The 26,743-nt window shown below is 39.4% G+C and overlaps 1 protein-coding gene and 1 pseudogene across 1 annotated transcript; one reads left to right on the top strand and one right to left on the bottom strand.

Annotated features, from left to right (window-relative positions):
- Positions 1 to 11,902: 11,902 nt before the first annotated feature.
- LOC146631569 (uncharacterized) lies at positions 11,903 to 17,798 on the top strand (annotated as a pseudogene).
- Positions 17,799 to 20,066: 2,268 nt separating this feature from the next.
- LOC146631568 (uncharacterized) lies at positions 20,067 to 22,364 on the bottom strand. The gene is made up of 2 exons (XM_085353771.1): positions 21,927 to 22,364; positions 20,067 to 20,393 (listed from the first exon to the last, which is right to left on the bottom strand). The coding sequence occupies exons 1-2, from the start codon at positions 22,362 to 22,364 to the stop codon at positions 20,067 to 20,069; spliced, it is 765 nt and encodes a 254-aa protein (XP_085209897.1).
- Positions 22,365 to 26,743: the final 4,379 nt, after the last annotated feature.

Below are 26,743 nucleotides of genomic sequence, written 5' to 3'. Positions count from 1 at the left end.
GATCGTTGAGTGACTTCCCGTCAGTCTTAAGTGTATTGTGCAAGGTTAGTGCAAGTCTACTGTTAGGTTTTGTACTCACGGCTGCCTTTGGTATGCGTGTTTCCTCAGGAGGAATTGTGGCGACCAGGAGGCAGCACACGGAGAGTACACAGGGAACGGAGACAGAGCACGGAGCACAGGATAAAGGAGAAGACACGGAACGGGAGTTGGGATCGCACGGGGGGATTTATTGTTGTTCGGATTGTCACCACTGTAAATAAACACTGTTGCACTGTAGAGTCCTGCATTTTGGGTCCTCCTTTCCCCACATCCCCACGGTCTGCCAGCGAGACCGTGACAGTTAATTTCTCAAATGGAAAAATGACGTCAACATATCCCATTTTCTACAGATTCTTTTCAGTGTCTTGTGGATAGACAGGTGCTCTTTGAATGACTCATCACACTCATTGTTTTCCTCTTCAGAGGCACCAGTATGGACTGATGGTCCCACCAGCTGTTTATAGAGTTGTGCAACTGTTCATTAATTTCATTTACGGGGTAACGCTTAACAAGGTAAGTCATTAAAGTACTCAGGTTACTGTTTTGTTGTCATGGATAACACAATGTATTAAATTTGCTGCTCAATAATATTTAGTTACCTTTTCAAATAGTCATCATCAACATTTAGATTTTTTTAATGCAAGGTTACTCCAGGTTAATGCTGTAGTACTTTGAAATACTCTTAAATGGCATGATGGCTACCTGCAACATGTTATATAAAAATGTTTATTTTGATGGTCATCATCAGACACTCAGTTTGGTTAAAATTTGTGTCCTATTTGGACTGAAGTGTGAGTTATGTAGGTCAGAATTTCAATGTAAAGCTCAGGGGGTCAGCTCGGTGACTGAGGATTAATAATGGAGTAGTATTTTTTGCAGTATCTCTTCATCTTTTTTCATATGAGGGGAAGGCAAGCAGTTACAGCACTTTTCTGGTGAGCATTCATAAACATTTTAATTTTTACATTTAAGGAAAAGTCTATTGGGCCCATGGTTCTGTAATACTAACTGTGTTCTCACAGTCCAGCACAGTTCCTGGGAGTTTGGCAACAACATGCAAGTCAAGTGACACAGGCACAGCATGGCATCCTTGGGATATTTTTGGTGACCTTGCTAATTGTACTAACAATATTCACACTACCAAGAATAACCGCCCAGCTGTGATTGTCACATCACATTTAGATTTTTCTCCCAGCTACATTTGCATTTGCACATGAATTCCATTCCATTTATCATCTGCACATATAGCACGGATCACATGCTGTTACCGGGTGCGGCCAGGGTCATTACATGAGGCAGATTTCATGGCTAGATTGCTGCGTTAAGCAGTCTAGCCATGAAGATGCAGTTTAGCATTAAACTTTAATTATAACCCTGTTTCAGCTGGTTCTTAACATGACTTATTTTACTTGTCAAGATCAAATATGATCTTCAGTCTAAGACACTGCAACTCGTCTGAATAAACGTTATCACTTTTGGGACAAGCAGAAAATTTTTCACTTTTGCCTCTGAATTATAAATGGAGGAACGTGCTGCAGATTTTATCTACATGTGAGGCATCCAAGTGTTAATTAATTAAACAGCCCTGTCTCTTTACTTGGCTCCTTAATTACAAGTGAATTAAACAATGCCCAATGTGAATTATGTCTAATCAGAGGAATAGATTTCACCAATTAAAGTGCCCTCCAGACTCGAGGTGAGAGTAAAAATATGTCGCAGACTTGCTCATAAATCCAAGTATTGATTTGAGTCAGAGTGATGCAATTATTATACAGCGGCCCTCCATCTCCATTGCAATGTCAATTTCCATACACAGAAAAAGACAATGATTGGGAATCGTTAAGCTGACCCTTATATAAATTGCTTTACAAGTCAAAGGATCTACTGTGTTTTGTGTGTGTGTCCTAGAGAGCCAGATTTGTGATGGGAGTCCTTGGAAAGCGTCCATACGTTTTGATTTCTTGCACAGGCTACACTGTGACATTGTTTTATTAGGAAAACTGTTTTTTTCCCCAGAATACAATCCTCCTTTTTTTCCATTGTCTTTGGTCAGAAACTCAGCCAAAGTCAGAACAGTAATGAACCATGGAGGTAATTTATCACTCTCATTTCTTGTTTAATGATGTGGACATACTGAAAACCTGTTGAGACTATCTTTGTAATTAAAGGTTACAAGGGAAAAGAATATTATCTTTAAATTGTGTTTCAGCGCACTCTGTTTAAATAACCTTCAGTATGTGCAGAATTTACATGTGACTTCATTGTAAGTCATTTTTACAGTGATTTCATCTTTCTTAAACAGGCATACAGTGGGGGACATAATAATTTGATCCCCTGCCAAATTTGCAGGTTTGCTCACTTCCAAAGAAATTAAGTCTCTAATTGTAATGAACAGATATCAACACAAAAAACACATAAAATGTATAAATTGATTTGCATTTATTGAGTGAAATCCCCTCTGTGAATTGCTACCTTATTGTGATGGAGAGGTTTGTATATATTGGGGGGGGGGGGGGGGGGGGGGTTGCCCCTGGTATGGTCTCCCCTGGTCCTTGTGACAAAGTGGCTAGGACAGAATTCATTTGCCATTTGTCACTTGCGTATATTGTTATTCTGTCTTCTGTTATTTTACAGTCAGCCATAATGCTTTAATTTAGACAGTGCTGGTGTAACTTCTCTTAACACACAATATCCCGGGTTTTGTTTGTGGTAGCAGTAGTTACATTCTTTACATCCATGCATGTGTTTTAAAGCAAACACTACTAACCATCAGATCATCTGAATTTTCTTTTGTTTACAGGCACATGTCTAGTAAATTATGTTTCTTTATGTTGCTTTGGTTATACTTACCATGGTGTCCATGTTGTGCATTCAGGTCCTGTATGGGAAGGGCCGCCCACTACTTCCTGTTTATATAGGGTCATGAGGTCAATGATTGGATCACTGGGTGTAACCAAATGGAGGGTTTTCATTTTGTATAGTATTGTTTGTTTTCTTTAAAGTAGCCTTTTGAGTTATATTGTATGCAGTGTTTTACTTTACAAACCATTTAGTTGAGTAAATGAGTTTGTCAGTTTCATGCATGACTTTATTCCTGTTCTTTGTTTAGAATTGTATTATTTGGTTTGACCTATTTTGTTCAATGGTAGGGACTAACGAGGTCAGGTGTGGGCAAAGTCTTGTATAAAGCCAGTGGGAGTTTTGCATGCCTGATTGATTGTTTTATGGTAAAAGGGAGATGCTAGCAATAAAGTATGCTTAAAAAGAACTTCAATTGTCTGCTAATGCTATTTACTTATCACCTTCCTTGCTGCTTAAGTTATGCTACATCACAGTCCTGGGTGAGGGACCAGACAGAGAGCAATTCAAAAACCCATATGAGTACAGTTCACCTTGCCCGGGATAGGGCTGCCAAGGCCCCCCCTCTTCCAAGAGATTCTGTCCAAGGTCAGGGACGAGTATCTTCCTCAAGTGGAAGAGTATTTCGGGGTGTTGTTCGCGAGTGAGGGTGGAAGGGAGCGACAGGTCGCCAGACGGATTTGCGCTACGGCTGCAGTGATGCGGACGCTGTACTGGTCTGTCATGGTGAAGAAAGAGCTGAGCGTAAAAGCAAAGCTCTCGATTAACCAGTTGATCTATGTCACTATGCTTATCTATGGTCATGAGCTTTGGGTAGGTGTTCCGGGCATGCCCCACCAGGTGGAGGCCTCGGGGCAGATCCAGGACATGCTGGAGAGATTATATCTCTCAGCTGACAGCATACAATCAATCATTCACTCTGTCGATCACAGATACTCCTGATCTCACCTCATCATGTGTATAAAGCGCACCTGTCCACAGAATCAGTTTCTTTCATTCCAACCTCTTCACTATCATCAGCAAGACCAAAGAGCTGTCAAAGGACGTCAGGAACAAGATTGTATACCTGTTGAGTCTAGAATGGGCTACAAGACAGTCAGAAAGAAGCTTGGTGCTGTTGGTGCGATTATTTGGAAATGAGAGAAGGATAAATCACTCTCAGTCAGGAGCACCATAAAAAATCTTGCCTCAGGGGGTGAGAATTATCAATGGAAAGATGATGGATCAGCTTAAAAATGAAAGGAGGAGCTTGTAATTGATCTGATGGCAGTCGGAAGTATCGTTACCAAGAACAGCATTGACACTGAGATTGGAATTCTGCCTGGTCTTCTTTGTCATATTTTGTATTTCATCAAATTCAGATGTTTTCGGTTGGAGAAAGGTCTGGACTGCAAAAAGACCAGTTCAGCACTTCTACCATAAAGCTATGCATATGTAACTGATGCAGGCATTTGGATGTGAGCGTATGTTGCTGTATAACCTATATATTCCTATCACCACAGTCTTTTCAGATGTGCAAGCTTCCAACTCCATAGGCATCAGAGCCACAGATGTTTAAACTGAGCCCGATAACAAGCAGAATGGTCTCTCCCCTCTTTGGTCTGGAGAACACAGTAACCATGTTTTCCAGAAAGAATTAAAATTATAAATTGGTCTGGGCCCAGAACAGTTTCTAACTTTGCCTCAGTCCATTTCAAATGAGCTTTAGCCCATGGAAAATGGCATTTCTGGATCCTGTTCACACTTAGCTGCTTCTTTTTTCATGACAGAGCTTTAACCTGCATTTGAGGAAGGACATGGTGAGCGGTGTCCACAAACAGTACGTCCCTTTGTTCCTGAGAACATGCAACGATTTCCACGACAGAGCCATGTCTATTTTTGCATAGTGCTACATTAGGACCAAACCTAGATGATGAGATATTCAAAGTCTTCAGAATTTTACATGAGAAATCTGAATTTGCAATGATTCTGAATTTCACAAATCAGTGACAGACTCTGCCTCTCGAAGATGCTCTTTTTATACCCAGTGACTTATTGTCTATTAAGCTAATTAGCTCTAAAATCTTCTTCCAGCTGTTTCTTTTTAGTACCACTTACTTTTCCAGCCTTTTGTTAAACCTGTCCCAATTTTTTGAGATCTGTTGATGTCATCAAATTCAATCAATTAATTGTCTAAATTTACACCTTTGTGCCTTCTACTGTGAACATATAAAATATGTGTTTATAAGATTTCCAATATGGACAAATTTTTAAGTATTGACATACACGATCCAGCAAGATGCGGTTGAGCCGTACATTTCAGTTATCACAGTTATCCTGTGATAAGGTTTTAACTAAATACTTTATTTTATAAATTTATATTTCATATCTCTTTCAACAAAAGATTGACAGCATTTTGATTCAATGCTAATACAGATGCTTGCAAATAGCCACAGCTATGCATAATAGGAGTTTATAATGAGATCTGAAATAAGCCACATCAACACCTAAGTGAAAAACTGGAATGATGCACAAGTCTCATTCCCACAATGATTGAGATTTATAAAAATGCAGCCAAACATACCCATATCGTTATCTTTCTAAAGCTCATAAAAGAAAAGTGCCTGTGCTTATTTATCTCTTTGTGTAAACACAAATGTATTATGCATCTGCCTCCAGCAGTGTGCTGTCTGAGAATATCATTGCCCAAAAGTAGGTAAAATCATTGAGATATGGCGAGCTGCCAGTCAAATGTACAATGCATTTTAATACTTCAAAGTCCAGTCAAAGTGCAGTGAAGTAAGATTAAAATGGGGCTTCTCTTATCTTTGTGTGTATTTGTAGATGTTTAGCGAGGTAAAATGGTCAAGATGGACTACAGTCTAATTATTCAGGGAGTCCATAACAATGAAATCATTCTCTCTCAAAACAAAACCACTGTAATTAAAACAGTCTCTCTCTCTTTCTTCTCTCTCTCACTAGAAATGAGCACACAAGTCTCTTGGAGCAATGAATGCCTCTAATACAAAGCGCTGGAAACCATTTTTCTCCCATATTCACTGCCGAAAGGGAGTTTTCAAAGCTAGGCTATCCTGTGATGTTATGATTATAAGCTCTGGACTAAACTAAAGACATCTTAGAAACGTGGACAGCAAAGGCTGAAAAATGACGACATGCCGATGCCTTCAAGAGGCAAGTGATGACCATCCAACCTTTTCATATCACTCACAGGGGTGAGTCTGAGAGCTGTCCCGTGTAATGAATCGAACGGCACTTTAAAGGTAACAAAAGCAGCATAAGTACAGATATCGTCTTAATGGTCTGTGGACAGTCTGGGAGATTGAACAATGATTTCTTTTCTGTTTTCAAAGGGAGTAAGTACTTTTTCTATGTAAGACATCTAGCATGAAGTTTGTCAGTCCAGGTCTGAAGCATTTTAATGCTGAACTATACTGGTTACTTTTCCATTGTAGTCCAGGACTCAAAATGGGAACATCAATGATGTAAAACGCACATCTTTTCTTCATATCTAGTCTTGGCTGAAAAATATTTCCAAAAAAAAAGTTGCACTGATTTTGGATGCATAACTTCAACATCTGTTGCCTGGATGTCCTTGTTGGACTTGGAAAATACCATCATTGTTTTAGATTGAAATGAAATAAAGAAAACAGAATCATGATGAGTAAGAAAGGGAAGAAAAAAATCGATTTTTGATTTCTCAATCTGTATGCCATTTCTTATTTTACTGATCCATACACCGATTCAACTGCATCATTTGGTACCAAGAGGTTGTGTTTTTGGCGTGCGTGCATGTCATCATTCTGTTTGCAATCACAGAATGATGCAACCATGCATCATGCAACCAATTATACGGATTTTATGCACGGCCGTTGTTTAAATAAAAACATGTGTTGTACATGATAGTCGGATTGGACCACTGTCTGTACATCTACAGCGCGATTGCAATATCCCAACCAGTTTTAAGTGGTTTGAGCCATGTCTAAATGATACAAGGATGCCTTCAGCCATCTCCCTTGTTACACCAGGAAATTACAACTCTTTAAATTAATAATTTTGTTTGCTGGCCAAGGTAGGCAGCAACTCAATTAGCAATAGTTACACATCCTTATAACAAACCCACAAATTCACATTTTCAAGAAAACAAAAAGACAACATGTTTGTTTGAGTGGAGAGCGGTGTCAGTACACACTGCTTCTTCTTTCATACCATGTGACCTAAAGTAAGTGTGGAGTATATATCGGGAAAATAGCTGACCCAAGAATGGACCCATGGAGGAAACCACAGAGCTGACCTGAACTTTTCAACTGCATCAGATAAAGTTCTGTGCGGCAGATGGAAAGCAGCCTAAAGCAGTGGCACTGATGCACTGGCCCAGAGAGTAGGAGTGAATGATCGTCTGTGTCAAAACCTGCACCAAGATCTAGGGGAACTAAAACAGGATTTTCCACCTTAGTTACTAAAAGCAAGTCATTCATCACCTTGAGCGGAACTGCCTCGCTGCTATGAGGTACGAGGAAGGCAGATTGAAATTCCTATAGAGACTATTATTGCCAAAAGGGTAACTAATCAGTTGCTTTTTCCCCCAAGAACCTTGTTCAGAAATGGAGTAGGGAGCAGTCATGAATACTTAATTGGAGTGGGTGGATTCTAAAAATAAATGTAAAAATGTGTAGATTAAGTTTCAAGATTTATTTATTTTTGGGTGGGGCAGTTTGAGTTCTGCTTGTTAGGGCGGTCGACATATATTAAGCCATATATAGTTTATTAGTTAAACTATTGCACATCTAAGCAGTGTAGCTGGAGCTTCTTGTACCTCAAAGAGCCAAATGCACCCATACACAGCACTACGCAGTATTTTAGGTTCTAACTTTGAAATATAAGGGATTATATAAGCTACACTACTCTAATTTAGTGCCAAGCGGTAGATAAAAGGTAAAAAAGATTTGCTTTTCTTCTCTCTGCTCTTTTACAGGGTTGTCAAGCTCCATTACAGCAGGAGACAACCTTCCAGCCTCACCTCTCGGAGCACTCGTGCTGCTCTACAGCACACCAGTCACCAGCCATGCTTTTGCTATCTAATGCATAATTTGGTGCCTAATTTGACAGTCTTCACTTCAGCCTGTTTTGCCTGTAGCTCCTCAGTCAGCAGAACAAGCGCCGGCTGTACCGCGTGCTATTTTTATCTGAGTGCACATCTCTTGTTGATAGGTAATTGTTGAAAACCCTTGTCTCATCAGAGTCTGGGAGCCTGGCATTGTGCGGTAAAATAAAACAAGGTCACAGCAATGGGCTTTATTTACTGTATTATGAGTTTGACTGTGGTAGGGAATGGTGTTTCAAGACATGGAGAAAATTGAAACAGAAGCGAGGCCGCACATCAAACCGTTACTCCCCATACTGGATTTCTGCACGTTATTTGGGAAGCCAGTCCAATTACTACACCCGAGGCCTTCACCAGCAACTCTTGCAGAAGTCATCCGATTATCCTTTTATAGTTATGAACCCAAATCCCCACCTCCAACCCCCCCTCCCTAAAATCCTATTTGTTGATAACCCTGGCTGTGCCGGCTTAAGAAATCTGAAATGAAACCTGGGGAATACTATCCAGTGAAGTTGCCGTTCTCTCAAGTAAACACAATGCCATTATATCTGCCTGTAATGAAATCGACCAGCACAGGCCACTCGGTCTCATCTGCAGTCATTGCTGGCACTCTGGAGATGGACTCCCTGTACGCATTCACTGTGTTGAGTGTTTTATCAGCAAACAATGATTCAATGCTTTGTGGTCTACCACAAGCTGTGCTTCTCACACATCAAGTGGAGTGCTATTAGGGAATACTTGGGGTGAGGTGCGGTGGGGGCTGGTGTCTAAGGACGAGGTCTCTTTGCACTGCAGGAATAATGCTGACTGAGCCATTCTGATAGACAGGCCACGTCTGTATGCAGAGCTCAGTGAGGTTCGGGAGTCCTGTGCGACAATAGCAGTATTTGCCAAAAGGGGGGAAAGCCATGACAAAATAAATGCTGATTGACTTTTGGGGAAAAGTCTGTTTCGGTTCAGTTTGCCAAAGTCCTCAGCTCGGTCTCAAAAAAACTGTAGATATGCTTTTTGGAAATGTATTGTTGTAAAGTAAACCTTATTTGGAATGTCTGCAGGCACAATTATTGACTTTTGACACTCCTAACATATAGGAGAAAACTAAGTGGTACCAAATCACTCAGACGGCAGTACAATATAGTTTGGAACAATCTTTTGTTTCTATTTTGCTTGACCTTTGAATTTCTTCAGTGAAAAAGGCAATTGATCAGCGAGTGTAAGAACACAAACTGTACCGCAGCTCAGTTCCCAATACTGACCTGCTGATGAACTGTTTACTTTCTCAGCAAGACGCTTCCACATTATGTTGTACTTTTTTAATAGTTACAAAAAAAATTGCATATGCCAGGAAGCAAGTTTCACACAGTGTTGTGCATGCTCTCTGTGGGGGTTTTATCAACTAACAGTTCAAAGAGAAAGGTAAGACTCTCATCCAGCATGAATATTATACAATACAAGTTTCTGCAACGTTTTCATGCTGAGATATTCAGAGTTCCTGTTGCGTTGAGCAAAGAAATGTGGCGATGATACTGCTGATTTTACCAGCACTTACTATGCAGATAAAAATCTGTTTGGCTTACACACTTTGAGAAGAAAAAATGCATTGGGGTTTTAGAATATTTTGGATAGCATTCAGATGCATACAGTACAGTGCAAATGTCTTGAGTCACCCCTCATTTCTTAATATTTTGCTGGGAAAATGGGAAATGGATGAATCGATTTCTAGAAATGTTGAAATATACGTGGAAATACAGTGTATAGATTAAAAGCAGAGCTTAACAGTCAATATGTGGTTTGACCCCCTTTATTCCTCAGCACCGCTTAAAGAAATTACAAGTTCAGAGTTGAATTCAGGCTTCTTCAGGATTATTTCGCAAGGCTTCTTAAAGGATATTCCAAAGCTCTTCTTTGGATGTTGGCTGCCCTTTGTTCTGTTCTCTGCCAACATGATCCCACGCTGCTTCAATAATGTTGATGTCTGAGCTCTGGGGAGGCCGATCCATGACTGATAGTGTTCCACTGTGCGTTTTTCTATCCATGTGATCTTTTTCTGTACATTTGGGATCATTGCCACTCTGAAACATGAAGCCAGTGCCAATTAGATGCTTCCCAGATGGTATTGCACGGTGGAAAAAATGGGTATGCAACTTTCTTTGTTCATAACTCCATCAGTTTTGACAAAATCCTCAACACAGCTGCCTGAAATGCAGCCCCAAACCATTACAGAACCTCAGACACTTTTTTTTTTTGCAGATTGTCATTGCTTGTGCTGATCATATTTATGACAATTTTAACTAAAAGTTTCATATTTGCATTCATTTCATCAGGCCTGATGTCACTGATTTTCAGTCCAGTTCACATGTTAACAAATCGCAGCCTTTTCTCCTCCCTGATGAGGCTTCAATGAACAGTAGTTGGATGAGCTGAAGGGCCACATGCATCTCTTTTTGCCATTTCTTAAGGATATGACTGTCACCTACACTTCATCTCCTATGGATTAGTTTTAAAGCCTGCTGCTTCTTCTTCTGTTCACCTCTTGTTGAGTGTCCTCATTTTTTAGGACACATTACACACTAAGTTTTTGGCGTGTACGTGTAATGCGTTGCAGTTTTATGTCTGTCAAATTGTGTTATCTTTAGCTTTTTACATAGAGCCAGCTAAAGAAATTGGAACAAGTTATGTGTTTTTGTGTCAGGCTGCTAATACACTGATGTCAGACACCGTAATCCTGGCTCACAGTCTACGGACTAAATCATCCCAAAGGCGTGCAAGCAGGTTGAGGTCAGGACTCTGTGCAGGCCAGTCAAGTTCTTCCTCAGTAAACTCACCCATCCATGTCTTTATGGACCTTGCTTTGTGAACTGGTGCACAGTCATGTTGTAACAGGAAGGAGCCATCTCCAAACTGTTCCCACAAAGTTGGGAGGACGAAATTGTTCAAAGGCTTGGATGCAGCTGCTCACCCATGAAACCCATTCCCTGAAGATCTCTACGCACTGTTCTTAAATTAATCTGAAGGCCACAAGAGGTTTGGAAGCCTTCAACGACTGACTGCAGAAAGTTGGAAACCTCTGCACACTATGTGACTCATCATCTGCTGATCCCGCTCTGTGATTTTACATGGCCTAGCACTAACAGCCGACTGTGAAATACTTAGTAGTGAGGAAATTTCACGTCTGGTCACACAGGTGGCATCCTATCACGGTACCACTGAGCTCCTGAGGGCGACCCATTCTTTCACAAATGTTTGTAGAAGCAGTCTGCATGCCTAGGTGCAAGAAAGCTCCTTGGAAGCAAATATAAAGAAATGAGGGATGCTGCAAGACTTTTGCACAGTACTGTACACTGGTTTTAGGTGTTTACACTGCAAGCTTTGCATCATCATGGCATGTACTAGTAATGCTGTTTGATCGTATTTGCCTTCTAGGTGAAAATGTGCTTGGAAAAAATACTCAGCGGGACAGAATGTGAGTAAGTAAAAGTTTTATTCTCTTGGGTTCATCATCAAACATATTCTGGCAATTCCTTTTTCTTTTTTTTTACTTACTGTACCAAAGCACACCAAAGCACTCACTGTTAAGCATCTTCTTTTTTTTTAAGGGTGAGCTTGGTTGAAAATTCACCGAGTTATGTTGTGAACTACGGAGCCCCCCAGGGGACATGGGAGAAAAAAAAATTACGGAGGAAAAAAAAAAAAATTAGGGAGAAAAAAAAAAATTAAGACGGACTTTTGCGAGATCTCGCAAAAGTATTGCGAGCGCTCGCAAAAGTATTGCGAGATCTCGCAAAAGTATTGCGAGCGCTCGCAATAAGTATTGCGAGATCTCGCAAAAGATCCCGCTCCTTTTTGATAGCGTTTCAGTTGAAGGGTGCGGTGCTACGGTACGGGGCTCCATACGGTGCGGACATGGAGGAGGATTTAGAACATTTCTTGCGGTCAAGAGAGGTCCCACACGACGACATCATGCACATGCAACAAGACAAAGTACGTATAAACAACAAAGCATTAAACACCGCGGTTCAAAAGGCGAGTAACTTGTTGAAAAACCGAGGTCGTATATGCAGGCCTTTAATGTTAATTCTTGTAAATATGTTCAGGTTCATTAAACATAACTCGTTAAGTGCACATATGTTTTGAAATTTCAAATCGTGTCCAAATTCATGGGCTGCATCCTCCCGAGGACTCGGGCTTCGTGGTCTACGTGGGCCGGGTTCTCAGAACGGCTGGGGAAATTGGACGGTCTAGCCTTCTGATTAGCGTCACCGCTGTCTCGGTGGAGTGTAATAAGCTCGTCCGTCTGCTCCTTTCTATCTAAAATATAAGACGACACTGGAGTAAATTCTCGACCATCTCGCACTTCTGTTTAATCAGTTTTCTGTGTGACGTTGATTAAGCGCTGTAAAACCAATGTGGAACCCACCCGGGGGATTAATAAAGTTTTATTTTATCGAATTTAATCTAATAACTTTAATCTCAGCCAAACCGTTTTACTCACGAACAAATGAAACACTGAAAAAAGCCAAACATTAACATTTTTAGGTTGTCTAAGTGTTTTATATATTAAGTTTAGCCTGAGTAGCTAAAGTCCGCGGTGATCTGAAAATAATATGCCGCGAGTTGTGCCGTTCTTGGCGGCTTTAGTGACCCTTGAGCTCTCGGCTACCTATCGAGCTGGTGGGTAACAGACATCAAGGAAAACGTCGAAGCACTTTTGCAAATATGCGATATCTTGATAAACCGAGAAGATATTTCAAGTTTATACACCCACGTTCTCCCCTGAAATGGGTTTAAAAAAATTTTGTGACCCAGAAAGATTAATAACGGTCATTTTAAAACTTATTAACGGCCGCCATTACCGGAAACTGGAGTTTGGCTGGGCCGCACTTTGAATTCTGGGATATGGGCCACGAAGCACACACCGGACCCATCCTTCAAATTCGGTGAAAAGTGAATGTAATTCTTTGTATTACACCCCCTGGCATATGTTAATTTTGTTCTGGTTGTATACATGTTCTGTATACTGTTTCTTAATAAAGTTCAATAATTAAAAAAAAAATAGGTGAAAAGGAGGACGCATTTGTCTGCTGCATTCGGAGGAGTTTACGAATTTAAAATAGAATCTTTGTAGAGATTGCCAGAATTGTTGTACATTTCTGTGCAAATAATAAAAAAAAAGGAGTCTACGAAATTGGATAGCCTTCGGTGCATCGCTGTGACATAATCGGTCTACAAAAGCGTCCTCAGGAGGATGCAGCCCATGAATTTGGACAATGTGATAAATACAGTTTAAAAAAAAAAAAAAAGAGGTTGCAGCCCATGAATTTGGATGTTGTTATCTGGCTGTGCCATTACCATGGTAACATGGACAGCATGGCACAAAATACTTGGTGGAACTTACCTTACTTATACCTTACTAGCAAAATATTTTTTAGTAACGTAGTATATTGCTACAGGAAAAATGATTCTATGTTTCTTTACCTTCTTTTAAATGTACAAAGATGCCCTTTGTCTGTGGTTAGATTAGTTTAGAAGTGTCTTTTTAGACTTTCCCAGCAAAGACATATTGTTTCGGGGACATATTGTTTCAGATTGTTTTATCTCTCCCAGCTCTCTGCTGACGAGACTAGCACCATATATGGAGTTGTTTATTTTATCTGTTTATTATTTTCTTATCCTGTTCTCACTGTCTCTGTGATTTGTGCCTATAAAAATGCCAAGCCACTGTCCATGGTTGTGGGTTGTTTCCAGCAGCTCACCCGTGTACACGTTAAGCATAAAAAAGTAACTTTGTCTCATTGTGTCTCTATTCCTCCTGGGTTTATTTTTGCAGGGTTTTCTCCCAACATATATAAATATCTACTACTATTACTATACTAATACTAACACAGCAACAGTAAAGTAATAAGACAGAAGTTGACAGAGTAACTTTTGATAATGATCATGAACAGTGATTAAGAACTCTATTCTAATACAGTTAGTATTCCATGTGTGCTAGTGTGGCTTCCTAGAGTAAAAGTATATTAATACCATTTCTCTAATGTTTTATGTCTGCAGGTGGATAAGGCAGTGCTGTCCGTCATGACTGATGGACAAATGGCAAAATACATAAGGACATATGGTGACAGACTAGCTGTCCAGTCCTTCTGTCAACAAACTAAGTACAGCACAGATAAAGAGACTGTTCTGCAGAACCTAAGAGATAAAATTGCGGCACGGAAAGTAAGATCAAAAACCAAAGGAGTGCTGTGTGGTTCATCAGGTGTGTTCCAAAAGCAAAGTGAAGGGATGGCAAGACAGAGAAATACTGCAGCAGAGAAGACCTGCAGAAAAATAGAAATCGGATGGCTTCATTTAAGCAGTAATGAATACCGTCAAGTGAGAACCAGAAATGGTGGAGGAACAAGACATGCAACTGTGGAAAAAACTACAACTGTAGCTAAGATTTTGGAAATGGGAAAGGACCTGTTTTTTCCAGATGGGTACTCGCCAAAAGGGAGAGTTGAAGACTTTGTCATTGATATCTGTGATTTTAAAAAAAATCCGATTGCTTTAGATGACACTGTTGGCAAACTTTATGAACAAACCAAATTGAAGCTCCTGAGATTTTACATTTGCACGAAAGATGAAACACTGTTAACAGTTCAGTCCTCATCTGAAGAGGATTTTTCTGTCAGCATAACTGAAGAAGATTCACCGGTGACATTACTTGGATTTGACAGTGAGACAGATGATTTTGTCCCAGATCTACTTGAACATGGGGATTCATCTGACAGTGACACTGGCAAACAGGTTTGTTAAAATAAGAAAGTTATTATTAAAAATAATGATCACTTTAAAGTTACTGTATTTTGTTGTGTTTAGTAGTGCTCGGTGGTAACATCCGACATTTTCTAATTTTGTTGTACTATTGTACTAGGTTTGACTGTGCAACTGCAATAAAGAGTTGTCTTATTCAAGTGCTTTATGTACATCTACGAATATTTGCACTTCTGAAGGATGAAATTATTCCAGGAATTTGTTGTTGACTTGTGTGGTAAGGTACATTTAATACATCTGTGAAAGACTTACAGCTTTGTATTCATTAACATGTACAAAATGACTGGCTGCTGAAAAAATAATTGAATTATTTTCGTTTGTGTCTTGTGTTTGTTTTCTGGTTCACAGATTCACAATTTCCAGATGGAACACAATCCAAAAAAACTGAAATCACTCTGTGAGGCAGTGACAACACAAAGTCCAGGAAAATCCCATCATATGCATTCAACCCCAACAGACATTAAAAACACTGTCGTGGGACAGCGGCAGCAGACTGACTCAAGTGATCATGATTTCCCTGACCACTGCTCTGAAATTATTGATCTGACCAGTATAGTTCCTAACAAATCCTTCAAACTAGAGTCCTGGGCCAAACTTCCAGAAGATTTGGAATGTCGTTTTCCACACATAGACGAAGCAGATACGGTTGTATGGAATCCTGAAGAGGATCTTGTCAGAGCAGATGGTGATGACACAGTCGTGATAACCCTGAATTATGTCAACAGTGAGGATCTCAGACAGGTAAGACCATGGACAGTTGTGGTTGATATGGTTCAAGTGTGACAAAATATGGAAATTTATTAATAATCAAATTCAGTAACTTGCATAGTTCTGATTTTAAAAAAGCTGATCATGCATTCCTGCTTGGACAAAATTTAAGCATGTGTGTTATTTTCTGTAATATTCTTTTGGATCTTAAAAGAAATAACTTACAGTACTGTGAAAGAATTGCTCGATTTCTATTAATCAGAATTCATCTCTTGTTTGTTTAAAACTTGATTTTTTTTGCAGCAGTAATACAACATTTTAAGTAGCAATAAGTACATCAAGATCTGATAAAAACCTGTGGGATTCCACTGTAATATGTCTTTTTACTCTTGTAAGTGAGACATGTAGGCTGAAAATAAAGTGGTGTATTTTTGTTCTATTTCTTAATACCTATTGACATATTTTGCAGACTTTTTAAGAACATTCATGACTTAGAATAGGCCAAGGTAGAAGACTGAAGAAGAGTCTTCTAATCTTGAAGGGTTAAGGTGTCTGTTGTCAATTAATGCAATACTTCCTTCTCAGAATGCCGACACAAATGGATTACCTATGGATGGTTTCCTGCTACCATTGTCTTCAGCTAATGGCTTTCCCACACCCCATATGCAGTCAATACAAGAGGAAGCACCCCAGATTGCACAGGTAAGATGGATCAATTCAGGCAACCATAAACACCTACCTTTACATACTGTAGAGATGCCAAAAATGTCATGCTATTTTCTGAGGATATGGCAGTTTGTGGGTCTATTTGAATTAAAAGGATATTGTCAGTTGAGAGACAATTCCAGTGTTTTACATTAACATAAGATTAAACAGGAAATTTTGTCTTGAAATCAAATTATTTACATAACACAGCAGTGAGACATTGTTTTGGTGTCACTATTGTGTTCTCTACCTATTTTGCACATAAGTGAGTCTTCTCATACATGTAAAGAACACTTGTATAATTTTCTGTGAGGCATACAAGGACATCCATCAGGCCACAATGTTAATGTTATATATAAATTGTCAGTGCAACCATGGTTTGGGAATGTACAGCCCACTAAAATTAGACAAATAAATTTCAAACTTTTTCAGAACATTGATATTGTGTAATCTGTACAATTCATTTGCATTTCTTATGGAATGTGCATGTTTTGTCTTTTACTCAGGACCATGGACTGAATTTCATCGCACAAGGTTTGCGTTTAGATTCAAGCAACCAACTTTCCCCATCAAATTCAGGAGACCCACAGAGCCCCCTACATGTATCAATTCGCAGGATAAAAGTTGTTGATGATCTTTTGGCTGTATTTATGGACAGTCGCATTCTGAATGTGACTTTAAAGATGAACTTTGTAAATGAAAATGCTGTTGATGATGCTGGGGTGTCAAGGGAGGTTTACACTGCATTTTGGGAGCAATTTTTGGAACAGTGTGAAGGTGAAAATGAACGAGTTCCAAGGCTGAGGCCAGACTTTAGTGAGGCTGAATGGCAAGCAGTTGGGCAGATATGGGTGAAAGGCTTACTAGACCATGGTGTCTTTCCAGTGAGGCTGTCAAGGGCTTTCATTTTAGCCTGCATCCACGGAATGGACTCAGTTGATGTAGACATTCTGATTGCATCGTTTCTCAACTATCTGCCTCCTGTTGAGAGATCAGCTGTTGAGAAGGCTCTCCAAGGCACAATGGATGAAAATGATGAAGAGGACCTGCTTGACCTTTTTACAAGGATGGGTTCCCACTTCCTACCACCTAAGAACAACATGCAGCCTGCCATTGAAACAATGGCTCATAAGGCCATTCTCCAAGAGCCAAAGTATATAATGGATTGCTTCTCCACACCCATGGCACATCTGCAGCTGAAACTGGCAGACAAGGAAAGTGTGTTATCTCTGTATGAGACAAAGAAGGCCACAGGCAAAAGACTAGTGCAGCTATTTGAAGCAACAAAAATCATGCTGTCTCACGGAGAACAAACAACGTTTAACCATCTTCAGCGTTATGTTAAAAACGCTGATGAAACCAAAGCTGAAAAAATCCTGCGCTTCTGCACAGGATCTTCTGTGATATGTGTTGACAAAATTTTGGTGTGTTTTAATGCTGAAACTGGGCTCAACAGAAGGCCTGTTGCTCACACCTGTGGAGCTACCCTTGAAGTGCCATGCACTTACAGTTCTTATCCTGAATTTCGCACAATGTCCTTTCCAGCAATTACTTTGAAATGGACATCATTTGAACTTGATGAGTGTACTAATGGTTAGAGCTGTAATTTTTATTTGTATGATTATCCTTGAGTTCATAAATTCTGTCTTGTTTCATTTTGTCATTGAAGCATTTGATATATTCAGCCGTATAACAAGCAGTCACAAATTTAATTTTCTGATGGTTTAGTTGTATGTTAGGTCAGATTTCACAAGGACTCTTTATTGTTTAAAATTCTTTGAAAATGACCACATCTTTAACTTCTGTTGAAAACAAGGTTTGTGTTTAGCGTTAGAGGGACAGATCACATCAAAATTTGCTGTACACATTGTCATTATTTTCTTTTACTCCAGCCATCAGCCAGAATAAAGGCTCGCTTTTGTTTTAAGTTCATTATCCTCTCTCTCTCCTTGTCTGCTTTTGGGTACGTTCTCTCAACACACCTGCATACCCCGCAGTGACACACATTGGCTTGCTGTTTATCCATCTAGAATGTTTTGTCGTGAGTTGCCTAGTTTTGGGAGATATTAGCTGTAGAGATCTCTTCCTTGTTGAAAAACAACATGAAGCTACATAAGGTCTACATAAGGACTTTGCTACTAAGCATTAAGTACCATGTGAAACAAGAGAGGGGTAGGCTTGTACAGTCAATATCTCTAAAATTGGGCAACTCACACTAAAACAATGTGGATTAAGGAATACTACAGCTAGCGAACAGAAAAATTTGTAAATTTGATTTTAGGGTGAAAAGTCCATTAATATTAGTAAAGAATGTCACTATGGTTGCGAAAGAAGTTATTGAAAGTTAATGATAAGACCCTGTTTACAAATTCTTAAAGCTGATGTGGCCTATAAACATCATCTTGTAACAATAAGTCCTATTTTCCCTTGATTAGCTTCCAAAATGTTTACTAGTTGTTTTGTTAAAAATCATATTGCCATCACAAGTTTTTTTTTTTTGAAAGGACTTTGCCATAATGTGACATACAGATGATTCACAATTCTTTATACTGTCTTATATAATTACAAATTAACAAGCAATGATAATCAGATTTAACAGTTTCTAGGATAAACAAGATTGTAGGCCAGGATTTCTAATTAGATTAAATAGTATATATGGTTAATTATAAAGTATTGCTACATTTTTGACAGATTATGCACTTCTGTCTACCCTTCTCTGAAATTAAAGTGCCTGGGAACACAGGCAGTCAATACACAGATGTTGTCGATATGCTTTTGTCATTTGCAATTTTTTAGTTGTCTGTACTACATAGTCCAAAAATAATTAGAAATTGATTAGATTTCAGTTTATTTGTCCGGTAGTTCAACAACACATATCATCCTTTCAGAAGTGGTGAGTTTTGCAAAAATAGCATTCGAATGAAATTGCTGTTCATCAACAGAACAGGTGGGTGCAAAGAATTTGTTATTCAGCTGATAAAATAAGCTTCAGATAAATTCAGTGACAAAAAAAGAATGTTTATATCTATTAGAAATTCTAAGAGTTCAAAAGGTCTCTATTTAGTTCTTTATTTTTTCAGTTTTGTTTAACCAACATTAAAAAACTAAAGCTGTTCTGGAATCAGAATAAATAGTTTAAAAAAAAAGAAGCAAAAATGACATGAAATAACTATATTTTTAGCCAGAGAAACTGGAGTTCAGAAAAATGCCAAGGTGCCCCCTCTCAGATCATGATGCCCCTTAGTACCATTTCATGTAGCCTGCCAATGTGACAGTTGGCGTTATAATATATATAAAGCAGCAAGGCATAATATCATATCTCTTCGATTTTAAACAGTATTCTAGCCAATATCAACAACTAAACATTCCCATCATTAACAAATACAGATGGTGTAAATAAAAACCAACTCACCATTTAAAAATTATTACAACATACTCAACATAAACCACCATTATCTGATTAAACACTGTACATTAAAACTCCTAACACATTAAATTAAGATGTGTCTTATGTTTTGATCCATGTATCAAGCCAAATACACAAAGTAATTCGAAGTAATACACATAGACATGGAACTTGATAACATTTGACAGAACATTACAGTGTTTTTGTGCTAAAGAACACTCAGAATATCATTAACAGGCAGAGACTCCCCTTTATACTTTAGTTCACTGACCCTCCTGGAACACAACAATAAATATTTCTATATAAGATATTCTCATAAATGACTGTGTACTAGAAAGCTTACAGTTTACAGTCTGTTTAACATCCAGAAGTTAGCTTTCTCACATATAGCACAGGTCAATTTTGAGAAATGTTCTCTGCTGCAGTGTATGCAATTTACACTAATGCCATGATGTTCTCTCTTAAATGCATGTACAAGTTCACAGCCTGATATGAGTCTGCTGGTGGAGTCAGATGGGACTCAGTCATGATGATATTGCACAGTTCATATACATCGGGGTCACATGGTTTGGTCAGTCGAAAAACACACTCAGTTTTACACATTTCAACATGTTCTTCTTCAGTGGGGCAAAGGAAGTCTCTTGTCCCGTAGAGCTCAGGTAATGTATACATTACATTAGGTCGACCACTGGGGATATTGATGTTTGCTGATGGCCTGATGGAGTGTGTATTCCAAACCTGTGCAGTGTCATCCAGCTCATCCTGTTAAAAAGAATACAGAAATTTAAGAAATGCGATCGCATGTACGTATATACATATACGCAAATCACGATGAGACAACTCACTCACTGAGAGGAAGGTTTATTAGATTTATGCAATTTATTATTTTTAAACAATCATGTGCATTTTTGTAATCATGTACTTTACCTAATGTCATCTGTACAAGTGTTTCACACACTAACTACGGTTACTGTTATGCTGTGATATCTTACATTAGTACTATTAGTCTTATTACTACCTGCTTGGCTCATCTACTCACCTCATAATAATCAATTTGTTTTATGTCACTGATCATTGTATTTTGTATTTGTAAGTTATTTTGATATCCCAATCGAAATAATTCCAAATTGTAAATAGTTAATATTATAGATAAGAAAATTTCATATGCCATGTCAACATAAACAACATAGATGTTACTGTAGTCTTGGTTGTTGAGCTCTTCCTTAAGGCGGCCGATTGCTTAAACCTAAATTATAGTATTTACACAATTTTTGATTTCATTTACTCCCTGCTCCTCTCACCCGCTTCTCCCTGTCTTGTCTCTTTCTTCCTGCAAGTCTCTCCATTCCCTAAACCTGGTACAGGGCCCTATTTCAGGAAGTGAAAAACGATACTCAGGGTTGAGTAACCCCGAACTGTCCAACTCGGAATATTCGGTTTCAGAAAGGCTGATAACAATTAGTTCAATCAACGCGGAGTTGCTTTAACCCCAAGTTAAGCACGCGCACGAGGATACATAAAGCCCTTATTAGTGGAGCACAGATTAAGCGAGTCACCATGGAGACGGAGGGAAAGAAGGCGCGGTCAATGTATTTTACAGCGCTTGAGGCCGAAATTCTGATGGCAGTATATGCAGATAACATGCAAATTTTGCAGAAAAAAAGTAACACAGCCTCAGCTGCAAAAGAAAGGGAGCATGCATGGCAAAAAATAGCCGACAGAGTCAATGCGTGAGTGTTAATTTAAACATTGATCTAGGGATTTCCACCCATTTAACACGTTATTTATTATATTTTATTTTTTATTTTATACATTTTATTTTGTGACGTGATGTGAGCGCAGGTGCAACCCAACAGGCCCCAAACGTTCCTGGCAGCAAGTAAAAATGAAATATAAAAATATAGTCCAAACAGGTAAGGTGTAATTGTATTATGAGCCATAGTGCTTGGTCTGTTTGTCCGATGTAAATCAATTGCAGTTAGAGGCTACATTAATTGTCTTTCTGTAAGCACTTATTAAAATTATCTGAGCACATTACAAGTACATATTTGCTTACTCTGTATGCTCAAATGTGACCCGTTATGGCCACTAGAAAAAAAGTGGAGGCCCGAAAAAAAAGATGGGGGTCCTCCACCACCACCACCACACAGAGGCTGAGCAGTTGGCTTCCACATTTGTGATAATGGGAACACCACAAACGAGTACAGGAGACGTTTCACTTCCTCAGTTTCCTTTATCTCTCACTCACACACGCATGCATCCAGGCACGCAACAAAACATATTTTATTAACTCACCTGGATGAGTCCCATGCAACAAAACTGAAGGAGGTTTTTGTCCAGAAACCCACCATCAAAGTACCCGTTGTCTCTGATGTCTGCAAATAAGGATAACCAGAACTCCAGACACTGGCTGCGAAGAAAACGCCACCAGTATTCAATCCTTTGATTGGCGGTACTTGCTCCCTCCAAGTAACTCTCAGGGGTGTCGTTAGGAGCCACGGGCACAAGGAAACGCTGAAAGCCTCTAACATGGCCATTTTCAGTTCCAAGATCGCCCCTCACAACTCTAGGGCAGCCCTTTAAACGCTGCACCGCTTCTATGTAATACCCCCCGATCACTTTCGGATTACTATTTGTTGTGTATGCATTAAGCCAGATTATTTTTCTCGAGAAACCGTCAATACTACCATTGATACAGATGCCATATGGCTTCAGTTTGTCGTAGGAGTCCATGTGCCAGATGAAATTCGGCCCTTTTGAAAAATAGTTCCTCCGCCTGAAACGTCTTGCTTGCCTCAGTGCGACGCCTCGGGGATCCAGCTCCTTCAAAACCAAGCGCACATCCTCTTTCCTCACGCGTAGTCCATGTTCCCTGCATTTAGCGTACATCCATCGGTATCCGTGAAGCTGCCCAGAGTACTGCAATTGGTTGTCTATAAATTCAACCAAGACGGCCAGGTCAGAGTACGCTTTGTGGCGAGTGTGTCCCCTTGCGCTAAGAACTCTCTTCAGATGTCTTTCGCTTATATGAAAACTGTGTCTAATGCAAAGCACAGTTTTAATGTCTTTATAGTTTAGTCCAAGCTCAAAGTAAAAATCTATGAATCGCTCAAATGGGTGTGTGTCCTCCATCGCTGTGGTTGTTTCTAAGGTTTCAGTGCTGATTTGGAGGTCTATGGTACAGACTTTTGCGAGATCTCGCAATACTTATTGCGAGCGCTCGCAATACTTTTGCGAGATCTCGCAAAAGTCCGTCTTAATTTTTTTTTTTCTCCCTAATTTTTTTTTTTTTCCTCCGTAATTTTTTTTTCTCCCATGTCCCCTGGGGGGCTCCGTACATGACAGCAGCGCCACCTGCAGGAAGATTTTCTCTCTGGTACCTTGTGTTCTGATACCTGACAATTTTTTTTTTGACAACTGACACCTGACAAGTTTTTTTCTGACACCTGACAACTTTTTTTCTGACACCTGACAATTTTTTTTCTGACACCTGACAACTTTTTTTTCTGATACCTGACATTTTTTTTTCTGACACCTGACAATTTTTTTTCTGATACCTGACTTTTTTTTTTTTGACAACTGACACCTGACAATTTTTTTTCTGACACCTGACAATTTTTTTTCTGATACCTGACTTTTTTTTTTTTTTTGACAACTGACACCTGACAATTTTTTTTCTGATACCTGACTTTTTTTTTTTTTTTGACAACTGACACCTGACAATTTTTTTTCTGATACCTGACTTTTTTTTTGACAACTGACACCTGACAATTTTTTTTCTGATACCTGACTTTTTTTTTTTTTTGACAACTGACACCTGACAATTTTTTTTCTGACACCTGACAATTTTTTTTTCTGACACCTGACAATTTTTTTTCTGATACCTGACTTTTTTTTTTTTGACAACTGACACCTGACAATTTTTTTTCTGACACCTGACAATTTTTTGTCTGATACCTGACAAATTTTTTTTTGACAACTGACACCTGACAATTTTTTTTCTGATACCTGACTTTTTTTTTTTTTTGACAACTGACACCTGACAATTTTTTGTCTGATACCTGACGATGTCCTAAAATGTACACCATACGTGTAATGCGTTGCAGTTTTATGTCTGTCAAATTGTGTTATCTTTAGCTTTTTACATAGAGCCAGCTAAAGAAATTGGAACAAGTTATGTGTTTTTGTGTCAGGCTGCTAATACACTGATGTCAGACACCGTAATCCTGGCTCACAGTCTACGGACTAAATCATCCCAAAGGCGTGCAAGCAGGTTGAGGTCAGGACTCTGTGCAGGCCAGTCAAGTTCTTCCTCAGTAAACTCACCCATCCATGTCTTTATGGACCTTGCTTTGTGAACTGGTGCACAGTCATGTTGTAACAGGAAGGAGCCATCTCCAAACTGTTCCCACAAAGTTGGGAGGACGAAATTGTTCAAAGGCTTGGATGCAGCTGCTCACCCATGAAACCCATTCCCTGAAGATCTCTACGCACTGTTCTTAAATTAATCTGAAGGCCACAAGAGGTTTGGAAGCCTTCAACGACTGACTGCAGAAAGTTGGAAACCTCTGCACACTATGTGACTCATCATCTGCTGATCCCGCTCTGTGATTTTACATGGCCTAGCACTAACAGCCGACTGTGAAATACTTAGTAGTGAGGAAATTTCACGTCTGGTCACACAGGTGGCATCCTATCACGGTACCACTGAGCTCCTGAGGGCGACCCATTCTTTCACAAATGTTTGTAGAAGCAGTCTGCATGCCTAGGTGCAAGAAAGCTCCTTGGAAGCAAATATAAAGAAATGAGGGATGCTGCAAGACTTTTGCACAGTACTGTACACTGGTTTTAGGTGTTTACACTGCAAGCTTTGCATCATCATGGCATGTACTAGTAATGCTGTTTGATCGTATTTGCCTTCTAGGTGAAAATGTGCTTGGAAAAAATACTCAGCGGGACAGAATGTGAGTAAGTAAAAGTTTTATTCTCTTGGGTTCATCATCAAACATATTCTGGCAATTCCTTTTTCTTTTTTTTTACTTACTGTACCAAAGCACACCAAAGCACTCACTGTTAAGCATCTTCTTTTTTTTTAAGGGTGAGCTTGGTTGAAAATTCACCGAGTTATGTTGTGAACAGACCTCCTGCCTCCTTAAATATGCATTTCAAGACACGGCCACCCCGTAACAATATGGCAGCTGCACTGAAGCACAAGATTCAGCAGCGAGGTAATGGAGCTAACAAAATGCAGTCTGGTTACAATCGTAAATATGTTTTGTTCTTTTGTGTGGTTGAAGTAAAGAACAATGTATCGCACATTATTTGTTTTAAGTTTGCAAAGTAAAAAAGTTGGGATGGTAGAAAGTGAGGCAAAAAGAAATATGGTTTAGCGTCTGTAATTTGCATGTAAGCTTCTGGTGGATGTTGAGATTTGTCATTTTATGGCTATATTTGCAATGATGCGTTGAGGAGGACAACACTTTTTTGTCTCTGGAAAAAAAAGGCGATATCTGGACCTCTTTGTCTTTGGTCTTCACTTGATTACACAGCTTCCATTTGGGGCACCAGAGAGAGGCAACTGCACTGCATTTGGCCCTCACTTGAATTAATTTGGGCACAACATTTAAATGTGTCAGCATTAACATTCACACACCTTGCCATGTTTTCAGTGTGGAATCGTGACATTGAGGAGTGAGGAGTGCTGTCTTTCACACTAGGAAAGTTACTTGCTACCTAAATGCTAATCAAGTCCCTAAGAACGGAGCTAGAATATGAAATGATTTTAGTGTAGTGGCTGTTGGGTGCTTTGGAACTTCCTTGCTCATCATGTGACTCACAGTGGACCATGCCAGAGCTGCCTGATTAAATTATTTTATCCCATTCATGGCCATGCAAAAGCCAGCAGGAGGTCAGCCAGCTAAAAGCCAGCTGGAGTGTGATTAATGATCTGCGTGCCCCAAAATGCAAAAGTGTGAGGAAGATTTTTGAGCATCCAACGAGCAACTTTCATCTCAGTGAATAGAAAGCAGTTTTCGGGCGCATTATCCAATTTTTCTGATACATTCATTGGCTGCTAAACACAACTTGAGACCCAGTCTGCTGATGTAGCTACAGCTGCCTTTCTCCATAAAATTATCTTGCATCCATACTGAATGAAAACATATAAACTGCAAAGCTTTTTAACACTTTTACACACTTCCTTCTTCCTGCCTTTCCTTTAGTTGGTGGAAATCTCAGCTTAAGTAATATAATTTATGATGACTAATTTTCAGTCTCAATCAGTCACCAGTGAATATTTTCGTGTCATATTTTGCTGCTTTTTGATGGTAATAAATGAACTTAAACAGCTTTTATGTTCTCCTTAGAGTTTCTTGCATATTCCCTAATAAAGACTGAAGTTTGGAAACACCTGCATCACAATTTTCTTACTACCACGAGTACCGTTCAAGTTGGTCATTAAGAATGCTGGTTATAAAGAGATATATGTGTACAAGTTTAGCTAAAACCGTACTCAGCATGCCTAGGAGATGTAGAGCTAGTCTACATTTAGCTCATGGTTCTAAAGTTTGCATATGCAGCTTTGACTGCATGAAGATAAAAATCCCTATAAGATCTATGCTTTATCATGGTAGTATTGTTAAATATATGTTTTATTGCATTGCATAATTAAGTCAGTATTTGTACCAGTGAGTTTCTATGGCACAAAACCCCCACAGAGGTTTAAAGTGTTCTGCACACTCAGCTTCATTCATTCTCTTTCTACTGTTGGATCTGTGTGATCTCAGTGATGGGATCTTCCTAAAATGTATAAGGGATCTTCCTGAGATGGTAGTCCCATGCACACAGATCTTTTTGTAAGCTCTCCTCCTCAACCACCAGAGCTGATCACACGCATTTAAGGAAATGCTGGCAATTCCAACAAATCCATTACAGCCCTTTTAGAAGTGCACCTGAAGAAGCTCTCTGCCCCATGTCACTTAATACAGCATCAGTCCTGTTTCCTATAGAAGCCGTCAAGCTCCGCATGGCTGGTAAGAAAGGCAGGAAGTCAAACATCAGAGTGAATCAGTCTACAGGGAGTGTAGACCCTCTGCAGACTACTCCCTCTGCCT

This window comes from Diplotaxodon limnothrissa, linkage group LG5 (genome assembly GCF_057381915.1).
Source record: "Diplotaxodon limnothrissa isolate DT_005_m linkage group LG5, D_limnothrissa_male_GT1.1, whole genome shotgun sequence".
Lineage (NCBI taxonomy): Eukaryota > Metazoa > Chordata > Actinopteri > Cichliformes > Cichlidae > Diplotaxodon > Diplotaxodon limnothrissa.
The sequence above is the reverse complement of the archived record's forward strand: the minus strand, read 5'-3'. Positions and strand labels throughout refer to the sequence as shown.

Coding starts and splice junctions, on each gene's coding strand:
- LOC146631568 (XM_085353771.1), bottom strand. CDS start 22,364: ATGGACTCCTACGACAAACTGAAGCCATATGGCATCTGTATCAATGGT. Junction 20,394..21,926: donor GTTGCATGGGACTCATCCAG/GTGAGTTAATAA, acceptor TCTTTTTAACAG/GATGAGCTGGATGACACTGC.